The sequence below is a fragment of the Eubalaena glacialis genome, chromosome 9 (assembly GCF_028564815.1).
Source record: "Eubalaena glacialis isolate mEubGla1 chromosome 9, mEubGla1.1.hap2.+ XY, whole genome shotgun sequence".
In the NCBI taxonomy this organism is placed as follows: domain Eukaryota; kingdom Metazoa; phylum Chordata; class Mammalia; order Artiodactyla; family Balaenidae; genus Eubalaena; species Eubalaena glacialis.
In genome coordinates this window covers 22162631-22175715 of record NC_083724.1, presented here as the reverse complement: position 1 = coordinate 22175715, position 13085 = coordinate 22162631, and the positions used below count along the sequence as shown (strand labels likewise).

At 38.6% G+C, this 13085-nt stretch overlaps 1 protein-coding gene across 2 annotated transcripts in view; it reads left to right on the top strand.

The window, feature by feature from the left end:
- The window catches only part of KIAA1958 (KIAA1958 ortholog), a 164821-nt gene that overhangs the window by 82540 nt on the left and 69196 nt on the right, over positions 1 to 13085 (top strand). For both annotated transcript variants that reach the window (XM_061200097.1, XM_061200098.1), the window contains exon 2: positions 96 to 1290. In XM_061200097.1, coding sequence (XP_061056080.1) covers positions 120 to 1290 — 1171 coding nt within the window. In that variant the 5' untranslated portion in view covers positions 96 to 119. The remainder of the gene's footprint in view (positions 1 to 95; positions 1291 to 13085) is intronic.

Sequence of the window (13085 nt, the reverse complement as noted above, 5' to 3'; positions counted from 1 at the left end):
ATGCCACATGATCATAGTTTAAGGAAATTGAAGTGATTGAGATATGGGAATATCTTGGGTAATAATAGCTTCTTATTCTGATTATTTTCCTTTAGGAAAGACACTGCTGATCCTGTAACATGGAGGATTGCCTTCATACCTCATCTGAGAATCTATCCAAATTGGTCAGCTGGGCCCACAGCCATGGGACCATTTGCAGCCTCATTCCAAACCTGAAACATTTGCTTTCGGAAGGTTCCCATGGAAACCTGACAGCAATGTGGGGCTGTAGTGCGGGCCATGCTTATCACTGGCCACTGACAGCTACTTGCAGAGCTGGCTCCCAAGAAAGGGTCTGTTTCCAGGATAACAGAAGTTTTAACTCTGATAGTCCCAGTATAATTGGAGTGCCCTCTGAGACACAAACTAGCCCCGTTGAAAGGTACCCTGGGAGACCAGTGAAAGCAAAGCTAGACTGTAATCGGACCAGAGACTCTTGTGACTTCTCTTATTGCAGTGAGCCCTCTGAACTGGATGAAGCTGTTGAAGAGTATGAAGATGAAAACACTCTGTTTGACATGGTTTGTGAGTCTTCTGTTACAGATGAGGATAGTGACTTTGAACCCCAAACCCAAAGGCCTCAAAGCATTGCTCGAAAAAGGCCTGGAATAGTCCCATCTTCTCTCCATTCAAGCTCCCAGGCTCAGATGATTGATGAATGCAGCAGTGATGTGATCATTAAGAAAATCAAACAGGAGATTCCTGAAGATTATTATATTGTGGCGAATGCAGAGCTGACCGGAGGGGTAGATGGACCAGCCCTCTCGTTGACGCAGATGGCAAAACCTAAGCCTCAGACTCATGCTGGTCCCTCCTGTATAGGGTCTGCTAAGCTGATTCCCCATGTAACATCTGCCATCAGCACAGAGCTAGACCCACATGGTGTGTCTGCATCCCCCTCTGTGATGTCTAGACCAATCGTCCAGAAGACTGCTAGGGTATCTTTGGCTTCACCAAGCAGAGGACCCACTGGTGCCCATGGCACCAACCAGCAGGTGGCCATACAGATGCCGGTGAGCACATCCCATCCTAACAAACAGATCAGCATCCCTTTGTCTGCCCTGCAGCTGCCTGGACAGGATGAGCAAGTTCCTTCTGAAGAGTTCCTGTCCCATCTGCCCAGCCAGGTCTCCTCCTGTGAGGTGGCCCTTTCTCCCTCAGTTAACACAGAGCCAGAAGTGAGCTCCAGTCAGCAGCAGCCCCCAGTTGCTCCGACCATAACCACTGAGGCCACGGCACAGTGCATACCAGGTATGGCACGTGAGGTGACAGAGTCCCTCATCCACGTACATCAGAGAATTCTGCGCCGTCAGCACTCCTAAAACCACTGGCTCAATTTGCTAGAATTTGGGCCTTTATTATTCTCAGAAAGATAGAAATAATGAAGTATTATACATCCAGGTGATACAGTAAAGGAAAGTCATCTGAAGTAAGGCCATCTATCCGGTCGATGTACCTCAGGGCTGAGAGGACAGCTGTAGGATTGTGCTGTTGATATTGCATGGCTGTATTTAAGGTTTGTATCTGATCTTAAGCTGAATTTTTGTAAGTCAAGTTATTTTTGAAAGTTTTTTTTAATGCTCTTGGTTACTGTTTGTTTGTTTTTTTAATTTATTTTATTGATTTATGGCTGTGTTGGGTCTTCGTTTCTGTGCGAGGGCTTTCTCTAGTTGTGGCAAGTGGGGGCCACTCTTCATCGCGGTGCGCGGGCCTCTCACTATCGCGGCCTCTCTTCTTGCGGAGCACAGGCTCCAGACGCGCAGGCTCAGTAATTGTGGCTCATGGGCCCAGTTGCTCCGCGGCATGTGGGATCCTCCCAGACCAGGGCTCGAACCCGTGTCCCCTGCATTGGCAGGCAGATTCTCAACCACTGCGCCACCAGGGAAGCCCTTGGTTACTGTTTTGAAGCCAAAATGATGTTGGTTTAGGCATACGATAAAAATAGACCTGATTTTTTTTCAATATTATTTATTTGAACCAATTTAGCACTTTATTCATTTTAGTTGGTGTGGCAGATTAAAACAAGTTTTTTTTAAAAAGCAACAAATATATCTGGAAGAAGTATTTTATTTTTTTCTCAAAATTTATAATAATCAGATAACTTGCATTTCTGGAATACATGGACCTAACTGGAATGGATTGAGAGGAGAAAGAAATTATTATATGAGGCCCCTATCTGTAATTCTAACATTCTAAATGTTCTGTAATTCTAACATTCAGTATTTATTTAATCTGGGCTATTATTAACCATCACTAGTATCTAATTTCAAAATATTTTCATCACCCCAGAAAGAAACCCCATACCCATTAGCAGTAATTCTTTCCCTCCTCCCAGCCCCAGTCAACCACTAATCTACTTTCTGTCTCTATGGATCTGCCTGGTGTGCACATTTCATATAAATAGACTCTTATTTTGTGGCCTTTTGTGATGGCCTTCTTGTACTTAAGCATAATTTTTTTAAGATTAATCTATGTAGCGTCTATCAGTGTTATTTTCCTTTCTATTTCATTGTATGGATAGACCACATTTTGTTTTTCCTTTATCAGCTGATGGATACTTAGGTTGTTTCCATTTTTTGGCTGTGGTAAATAATGCTGCTAATATCATTTATATACAAGTTTTTGTGTGGACATATATTTTCATTTCACTTGGGCAGCTACCTAGAGGTGGAATCACTGGGTCATATGGTAACTCTATGTTTGAGGAACTGCCAAACGGTGTTCCAAAGCAGCTTCACCATTTTACAGTCTCACCAACAATTTTAAAAGATTCCTATTTCACCGTATGCTCACCAATACTTGTTATTTTCCATTGAAAAAATTATCCTGCTGGGTGTGTGAAGTAGTAACTTGCTGTAGTTTTGATTTGTATTACCCTAAAGACTATATATTTTTTAATGTGCTTATTGGCCATTTGTATATCTTTCTTTTGCGAAAAATCCATTCAGATCCTTTGCCCATTTTCTAGTTATGTTGTCATTTTATTGGTGAGTTATAAGAGTTCTTTATAGATTCTGGTTGTAAGTCTTCTATTAAATACGATTTGTAAATATTCTCTCCCATTCCCTGGGCTGTCTCTCCTTCTTCCTTCCTTCCTTTCTAGTTTTAATTCAATCACTTAATCACAGCATGGTCTTTGGCCAATATTCACATCATTAGACACAATATTATCTTTATTAGGCTTGTGAAAGTCTTTGTACTAAGACTCTAACTCTTGATACATATCGGATATAAGTAGTACCTTTTCACTTAAATAGTTGTGAATTTGGTTTATTTATTTGTCCCCCTCCCCCCCCCTTTTTTTTGTAAAATAGGAGACAGCCTGACAGATTTTCTACATTCTCACTTAATTTATATTTGAGGGTAGAATTCAGAAATGTATTTTACAAAGTGGTCCAGTATAGCAAAACAGCTTAGTAAAACTGTTGTTTGTATTGTATATCCTTCTAATAATTTATCCCTGCAAAAGCAAGTTGAAAGATTTCCTTGCATCTGCCTAGTGGATATTAGTCCGCTACTATGTGTATAGTAAATGAGACATTGAGGCTCAAACTAACTGTAATAGGAATTTCCTAAAGAATGATTCTGATGTTTTGATCCATTGTTCTGTGGAAGGATATTATATTGCTAAGATATTATTAGCTTTAGAGAAACACTGTTTGGACTGGAAACATCAATGTGACAAATAAAAATCTGATTGATACTTTTCTTTTATGAGAGATATATAAAGTTAACTTATAATTTACCTTTGTTCTGTAGAGCCCGAACTAGGCTCTGTGCTCTAAAAGTTTTATTTATTTATTTGCATATTTATTTATATTAGAATAAATTTATTTTAAACATAGGTTTTTAAAAAAACTTTAGAATCCAGCACATCCAAATGTATGTGAATGAATATGTACAAATGGACCTTAAGCACTTAATATGTAGAGCACACTTAGGACTAAGCAAAGAAGAAAGGTTCTGAAAAAACTAGCTAAAAGCAACATCAGGTACTTTTAAAATGGATGTTGTGTAACCTTGAGTCTTTACCAAATCATTGTAGAAATACTGCATATCTTTGAATAATATTTTTAAAATAAATAATTTGACAAATGACTAGGCAGACAGAAACAAAGAGAAATTGTTCCATTTTGTTTAGTTTTACTGATGTCATTTAAATTCTATTTCCTGGCAGTTCCCTGGGGGTCCAGTGTTTAGGACTTGGTGCTTTCACTGCCGTGGCCCCGGGTTCAATCCCTGGTCAGGGACCTAAGATCCCACAAGATGCGCAGTGCGGCAAAAAAAAATCTGTTTCCCTATTGGAAAACCGTTCTTATTTCTGTTTAGAACTAAACTCATAAAGTTATAAAATGTTAACAATGTGTGGATAAAATTATTAATTTTCATGTCAGCCCTATTACAATGCTCAACTCAAATCTTAGCAAACAGTCATGAGTAAAGAGGACATACATTATTAGCAGAATTATTGACTATCTCGCAGTGGTTTAGATTCCATTAATTTTTGAGATTTTTATGTAAATTTGGAGCATTTGTCATAAATTTAAATTTTTATTGCATCATGAGTTGGGTTTCTATGTGTATATTTCTTAAATATACATACATACACACAGCTTCTTTTATGATTTTGTGCAAGAACCCCCCCCATGTTTATTTGAAGTATAGTTGATTTACAATGTTGTGCTAATCTCTGCTGTACAGCAAAGTGACTCAGTTATACACATGTATACATTCTTTTTTTATATTGTTTTCCATCATGCTTTATCACAGGATACTGAATATAGTTCCCTGTGCTATCCATTAGGACCTTGTTGTTTATCCATTCTGAATGTAATAGTTTGCATCTACCAACCCCAAACTCCCAGTCCATCCCTTTGCCTCCCCGCTCCCCCTTGGTAACCACAAATCTGTTCTCTATGTCTATGAGTCTGTTTCTGTTTTGTAGATAGGTTCATTTGTGCCATATTTTAGGTTCCACATATAAGTGATATCATATGGTATTTGTCTTTCTCTTTCTGACTTAACTTCACTTAGTATGATAATCTCTAGTTGCATCCAAGTTGCTGTGAATGGCATTGTTTCGTTCTTTTTTATGGCTGAGTAGTATTCCATTGTATTTATGTACCACGTCTTCTTTATCCATTCATCTGTCGATGGACATTTAGGTTGTTTCCGTGTTTTGGCTATTGTGAATAGTGCTGCTATGCATGTAGGGGTGCATGTATCTTTTTGAATTATAGTTTTGTCTGGATATATTACCAGAAGTGGGATTGCTGGATCATATGGTCATTCTATTTTTAGTTTTCTGAGGAACCTCCGTACTGTTTTCCATAGTGGCTGTACGAACTTACATTCCCACCAACAGTGTAGGAGAACCCCTTTTATTAGTCACCTTTTTTTCCCAGAAGTCTTATTGTAGCAAGCAATCAACTTTTGCTTTTCACATTTGTAATATATGTGTTTTCTTTTGAAAATCTACATCTTTATCTTTTTCTAATAGATGCATATGTATTCTTTATATATTAGAAATATTAACTCATAGTCTATCATATATATTGGAAATACGTATCCATGTATATTGGAAATACGTTTTCCCACTTTACCATTAATTTTTTATTAATTAATTAATTTATTATTATTTTTTTTTTTGGCTGCATTGGATCTTTATTTCTGCGCACAGGCTTCTTCTCTAGTTGCAGTGAGCAGGGGCTACTCTTTGTTGCAGTGCGTGGGCTTCTCATTGCGGTGGCTTCTCTTGTTGCGGAGCACGGGCTCTAGAGTGCAGGCTCAGTAGTTGTGGTGCACGGGCTTAGTTGCTCCGTGGCATATGGAATCTTCGCGGACCGGGGCTCGAACCCGTGTCCCCTGCATTGGCAGGTGGATTCTTAACCACTGTGCCACCAGGGGAGTCCACCATTAATTTCTATATAATTTTGTTGATGGGGTTTTTTGAGGTATGGATTTTCTTAATTTTTATGAAGGCTGTTCTTTCAACCTCTACCTACCTATCTATCTATCTGTCTAGTTAGCTATCATCTTTTCTGCCTTTGGCATTTTGCTTAGGAATTCCTGTCTTGAATCAAATAAATATTTTCCTATATTGTCTTCTGTTTTGTTTTTTGGTTTTCTTTTCCTCGCCTCCCCTTCTGTCTCCTTTCTTTTTTTACCTTTAACCCTACAATCAGAATATATTTTAGGGTGGAACCTCACTTCATTATTTTTATAGGTAGTCAAATGTTCCAACATCACTTACTGAATAATTCCCATTGTACACTGAATTGATTTATGTATCACATTTTTGTTTATAACTGGGTCTATTTCTAGATTTTCAGTTTTGGGGTTTTTTAATCTGTCTTTTTTCTTCTAATTTTTACTAGTTGATTATATTTTCTATAAAACAATGCATTCAGAGAAAAATGGTTGTAGTCTAAAGCATTTAATAGAATACTTTTTGAAACCTACTCATGTAAAATTGAGTTCAGTGAGGTTTTAAAAATTAAGTTGCATATTACTTCTAGTTATTTGGTCTGTGTTGACACAAATAAACAATGGTTTCTCTTGTCAGAAACAGAAGATCTGAGTTAAAATAAATGTATAAAGACAATTAACTACGTTATAGTCGAGGGACACATCTTCAAATGAGCTTTTATCCAGGGTTCAAACAATGTCTATAGTTTCTCTCTTACCATGTCTCATCTTAGCTTCCTCTGTATTAGCTTCACCTATAGATACTTGATCCCTGCGTGGTCCCCGAGGTGGTTGCCAAGCGTTGCTGGGATTCATGCCTAGCAGTAGACAGAGCCTGTGTCACCGCCTTCCCACTGGCCCCCGAATTAGTCTTTGAAGCATCAAGCTCATACCCTGGGAACTGTATTGAGACCAGTCCTAAGTAGACCCCACAGCTGAGTGTTGGGGTCAGGTGGGAGTGTTCTTCCAGGGACATTCTGGATTCTAATCTTGAAAGAGGCAGCACACCAGAAACACCTGCTACTATTTGTGTGGGGTGGGTTTTTGTTGCTGTTGTTTGTTTTTTTGAGCATTTAGTTTTCTTTGTGTGGGCAGATAGAGGAGTTGTTTATATGTGTCATTCAAAGACTAGATATACTAGAACAGTGTTCTAATATAAGGGATAGAAATATGTATAAGTAAACATATGCTTTTATGTCTGTATATATATGCATATGTATACATACATATACATGCATACATTATTTTATATATTTTCTTATCCTACAAGAAATATATGCCTCTTCTTACAAGGTGGAACAAGACTAAATTTGCTTTCTTAGCCACACCCTTTCCTGTACCTTCCTGCAGGAAGACCTGCAACATAAATTCTGAAAGGTAAGAGAGGCAAAATTAAAATTCAGGCTCAGTTAATACGATCATTTCCCTCGTTTTCATAAAGGGGTGCTCATCTGAGGATTGATATGGCAGGCACTGCTGGGCACTGAGATTTTAGAGCTTGGCCACTCAGAGTTTGGGATCAGACATGCCTAGGTTGATTCCCAGCCCTGCCTCCTACTGGCCCTGTGACCTTAGTTAAGTCAGTTTATTTCTCTGAGATTCATTTTCCTCATTTGAAAAGTAATAACATGTCTGTCTCACAGGATTGTTTGACGACCAAATGAAAGTATAGATGAAGCACTAAAGAGAGTACAAGACATGTGATAAACATTCAATAAATAATAGTTTCCACCATTATTAATATTTTCATTGTCATCATCATTGCTACCATTATTAGACTGCTCAATACTCTTGAATAGTCAAGCATCATAGATTCTGATTTTATGCAGTAACATCTATTCATCTACTAAAATGGTCTATGGACCAGTCTCACCTGGGAACTTATTAGGAATGCAGATTCTCAGGTCCCACCCCAGACCCACAGAATCAGAATTTGCATTTTAACAAGATCTCCAGGTGATCTGTATGCGCACTGAAGCTTGAGAAGCAGGGATTTAGGAAATGCAGGTTCCACATTAGAGGGCACATTGGTATTCCCTCTGGCCGCACTGTGACTTTGAACACTCTTCCCCTTTGAGAGAATTCCCTCCTTTGTATATCTGCGCTTCCCCATTGGAGAGGCCAGAAACTCGCTTTTCCAAGTTTATATTTCAGTGAGGGCACAATCTAGTGACCTGAGACTTTGCCAGTCAAATGCACTCACTCTAGACTCTAATCAGAAGTACCTAGGACTTTCCTGGAGATCCAGTGGTTGACTCCATGCTTCCAATGCATGGGGCATGAGTTCGATCCCTGGTTGGGGAACTAAGATCCCACATGCTGGGAGCTTCCCTGGTGACGCAGTCGTTAGGAATCTGCCTGCCAATGCAAGGAACACGGGTTCGAGCTCTGGTCCGGGAAGATCCCACATGCTGCGGAGCAACTAAGCCCGTGTGCCACAACTACTGAGCCTGCGCTCTAGAGCCTGCGTGCCACAACTCCTGAAGCCTGTGCGCCTGGAGCCCATGCTCCGCAACAAGAGAAGCCACTGCAATGAGAAGCCCACGCACCACAACAAAGATTAGCCCCTGCTCAGCGCAACTAGGGAAAGCCCGCGCATAGCCAAAAATAAATTTAAAAAAAAGATCTCACATGCTGTGCGTTGCAGCCAAAAAAAAAAAGGAAGAAGTACCTAGAAGAATCTGTTTTTGGTAAATACAGTCCAGTTTCTAGAGGCAGCAGGAGCAGTGTTCCACCGTTAGAAGCCCAAGCTGGAGTTTGGTGGCTGATTTGTCTCCAACCGCGCAAATCTGTGGCGTGGTCACCTCTAAACCTGGTTTCCTGATTGTGTGGCCTTTATTAAGTTCTTTTCTTGCCTAAACTAGCTAGACTGGGCTTTCTTTGTTTTAAACAAAGAAGCTGGAGGAATATAACCTCTGAACCCAGGAAAGGTGTTAACCTCTCCTAGATGTTGCATGAAAAATAAAATAATTTTCTTTTTATCACTAGGTTTATATTTTTAGCTAAAATAAATAGCCCCTTGGTAAGTAACCACTAATACAGTATGCCCTATAGTGTGTGCTATCTTGCTATACAAACTGTAAGCAACCCATAAGATGTTGAGGGGTAGAGATAGCTTCTCCTCGCCCTAAACCTTCTCTCCCTTCCCAGTGGGGGTTTTTGCTGAAATATGTCCATTGTGGGGAGTTCCACTGAACTGGGAATGAGAAGGAGGTACTTAGTACCTTTGCATTCGGCTATGGGCTTTAAGAGCAGTTTTGGAAAAATGAGAGAAAACACAGTTGGAGCTTCTTAACACAATGTTGAGTATTTCTTAAAAGTTAATTTTGAATGATTAGTTTTCTCTTAGGTGTATTCTTTCTCATGTCAGTTCACATGATGCTACTATTTCCTGAAATGATCTGTTTTATTTCTTTACTATTTCTCAGTTTGATCCCCTGAGACAGAGAGATTGACCTTCAAAATCAGCAGGAGGTAGCCCAAATTAGGAGGATATTAGGAAATCTGCACATTGACATTTCATATTGTCTCATATATTTTATTTTTCTTCCTTTTTACCCTCCATTTCTTTTTCTCTTTGCATAATTTCACCCTTGAGTTGACATCAGTAGTGGGTGGTAAAAATGTGGAAAGGTTGGTAAGATTTGGTAAAAGGGAGTGAGCTTCATTTCATTAGGCCTCTTAGAAGAAAGTAAATGGACTAGATGCTTACCTAATTTATTCGTGTATCCCTTCTCTTGTAATGCCGAGGGAGACTTTAATGGAGCTACCAAGCACCCTTCTCTTCAGTCCCAATGCCTTGCGCATAGTACACATGCAGTCATCCTGTCGATAAGTAGTCAATGTTGAGAACGTGTCCAGGGGGAAAGTTAGGTACCTGCTCCCAGGAGTTTCCAGGACTCACTGCTTGATGTTAGCAACATCATCTAAAATCAATAACTTTGTTCCACTCAACACTCCACTCACCTAATTGCACAGGGAAGAAATCAGGTCCCTCTCTCCCATTATGATATGGGACTGCATGTCCATAGGAAGAGAGAGCAGGTCAAAACCTTGATGAAGCTATAGATCCCTAAGCGTGTTACTGAACACTGTGAACCCTTTCAGATATTACTATCAGCACCCCTTCTAATAGGCTTTTGGAGGCACCTTCCACCCCTCTGCTGAGTATCACAGGTCTCAATTGTTTCTGTACTTGAAGATCACCAGCTGTTGACTGCCCTACTTGAGTGTCACAGGGTCTTCTCTCCCCTACCTAAGTGTCACAGAGCCCCTCCTCCCCAGCTGATCAAAGGGCAGTTCTCAGAGTGGTGGTGGGGGAGATTGTCTTAGGTTTTATCATGTATAGTAGAACTCGCGTGATCAAAATGATTTTAAGGAACTGGAGATGGTGGTCTCCAGACTCTGGCTGAGGGGCACTTCCCTCCTTCCTTCCTTCCTGTTTTGCAGTTCTTAGAAAAGACGAAGTTGTGGTTTTAAATTAGTTTTTAGGCTTCTTTTCTATACTGGGGAAGGAGTATGGGAGGGAGACATGAGATTAAGTACAGTCACTCTGTTATGAAAAGAAAAATAATTGGCTATATCGTCATGTCTTTTCAAAGTATTTAGGTCTTCACCAACGTTTTACCAAGGCAGTAATGAAAACCCACTATACCTTATATAACATATAATTTATAACATTATTATATGTAACTTATTATAAAGCTGTAGTAATTAAAATGGAATAGTTTGGCAGCAAAGATAGACACATAGAGCCATGGAACAGAATAGGGAGCCCAGAAACACACCTGCACATATATGTGAACTGTATGTGAAATAGAGCCATCACAAATCAGTGGGAGAAGGATGGACCAGACAGTGCATGATATTGCACAGTTGGTCATCCGTGTAGAACAAAATAAAATTAGATCCTTAACGTCACATCAGACATGAAAATAAACCTCATTTAAAGATCTAAATATGGAAATATAAAACTTAAAACTGCTTGAAGGAAATCTTGCAAAATGGCCTTGGTGTTGGGAACAGTTTTTTAAATGAGACACAAAAAAAAGCACAAACCATAAAGGAAAAGATTGAAAATGCTGACAGCCTTTAAAATCTTAGCTGGGACAGGGATATCATAAAGTTAAAAGACAAACAATAATCTATGAGATGATTTTAATGTGCATAACGAAAAATATTCATATACAGAATATGTAAAGAACTGCCACAAGTCAGTAGGGAAAAGGTCAAATAACCCAGTAGAGAAATGAGCAAAGGAAATGAAGCGCTTCTAATAAGAGGAAACCCATATAGTTAATAAACATATGAAAAATGTTCAACCTCACTGGTTATCAGTGGAATGCAAATTAAAACAACAATACGATACCATTAGAAAGGCAAAAATTTTCAATTTTTACTCCAGACGTTGTTAAAAGTATGGGGAACATGCTGGTGGGAATATAAATTGGCACAACCACTTTGGAGAGCAGTTTATAGTATCTAATAAAGTTAAAGATGTGCATATCATATAACCTTGGCATTCAGTTTCTAGGCATCTATCCTAGAGAAATTTCCTCATATATAAAAGGAGAAATGTGGAGGGGTATACATTGCAACTTTCTGTGTGATAACAAGGAAAAAAATCAGTTAACAACCTCAGTGTCTGTCAGTAGATAAATTGTGATGTATTTTTCAATGGAATATTTGTATCAGGCAGATCTGCATTAACTAATATAGATAAATCTTGAAAACGGAGTTGCTGAATAATATTTAGAGTACAATACCTAAAAAACAAACAGGCATTACTATGTACTGTATGTTACACTCTCACATACCACAGTAATCAAATATGAAACATGGGCTGGAAGGACCCATGATGCATCAGTACATGATAGTGGTTGCCTTTGGGAAAGAGGAGGGATGAGAATGGGTGCACAGGAAACTTGAATATCTGTGATATTTTATTTTTTTAATTTTAAAAAAAATTTTTATTGGAGTATCATTGCTTTACATTGTTGTATTGTTTCTGCTGTACAGCAAAGTGAATCAGCTATATGTATACATATATCCCTTCTTTTTTTGGATTTCCTTCCCATTTAGGTCACCACAGAGCACGGAGTAGAGTTCCCTGTCTATACAGTAGGTTCTCATTAGTTATCTATTTTATACATAGTAGTATATATATGTCAGTCCCAATCTCCCAGTTCATCCCACTGACCCCTCCCCTCCTTGGTATCCATACGTTTGTTCTCTACATCTGTGTCTCTATTTCTACTTTGCAAATAAGTTCATCTGTACCATTTTTCTAGATTCCACATATAAGCAATATTATACGGTATTTGTTTTTCTCTTTCTGACTTACTTCACTCTGTATGACAGTCTCTAGGTCCATCCATGTCTCTGTAAATGGCACAATTTAGTTCCTTTTTATGGCTGAGTAATATTCCATTGTATATATGTACCACATCTTCTTTATGTGATATTTTCTTTTAAAACCATGGAACAAATATGACATTATTAACATTTATTAAATCTGGCAGGAACATGAGTTCGTGTTATACAAGAGGCAATATAAGCACAGTGCTTAATTGTGGAAATCTGGGCACACAGCTGCCTGGATGCAAATCCCAGCCCTGCCACTCATTTTCTGGGTGACTTTGGCAAGTCACTTAACCTCTCTGTGGCTTAGCTTTATCATCTGTAAAATGAAGAAAATAATGTATCTATTCTCTAGGGTTGATATAAGGATTAAAGTAATCCATACAGAGCCCTCTGGTTCATGGCAAGCATAATTTAGTATTCTGCATACTTTTCTGTATGTTTCTAAATGTGATTACTTTTTAAACATAGACCATGAAGCATAAATAAAGTTGATTGTGGAATATTTATGAGATGAAGGCATATGACATTATTGTTTTTACTGAATATAGAGGGTTTTTTGGTAAGAGAGCAAACTTTACTACCATTATCTCCCAGTATACTTGTTTATGCACAAAGAATTTGAGAATTATTCTCACAAATTTCACTGTGGCTTTCCTCCTTACGATTATGATGTGATGTTGTCATGGGAGAATTTTTTTTTTAAGTTCTTCTGTTAG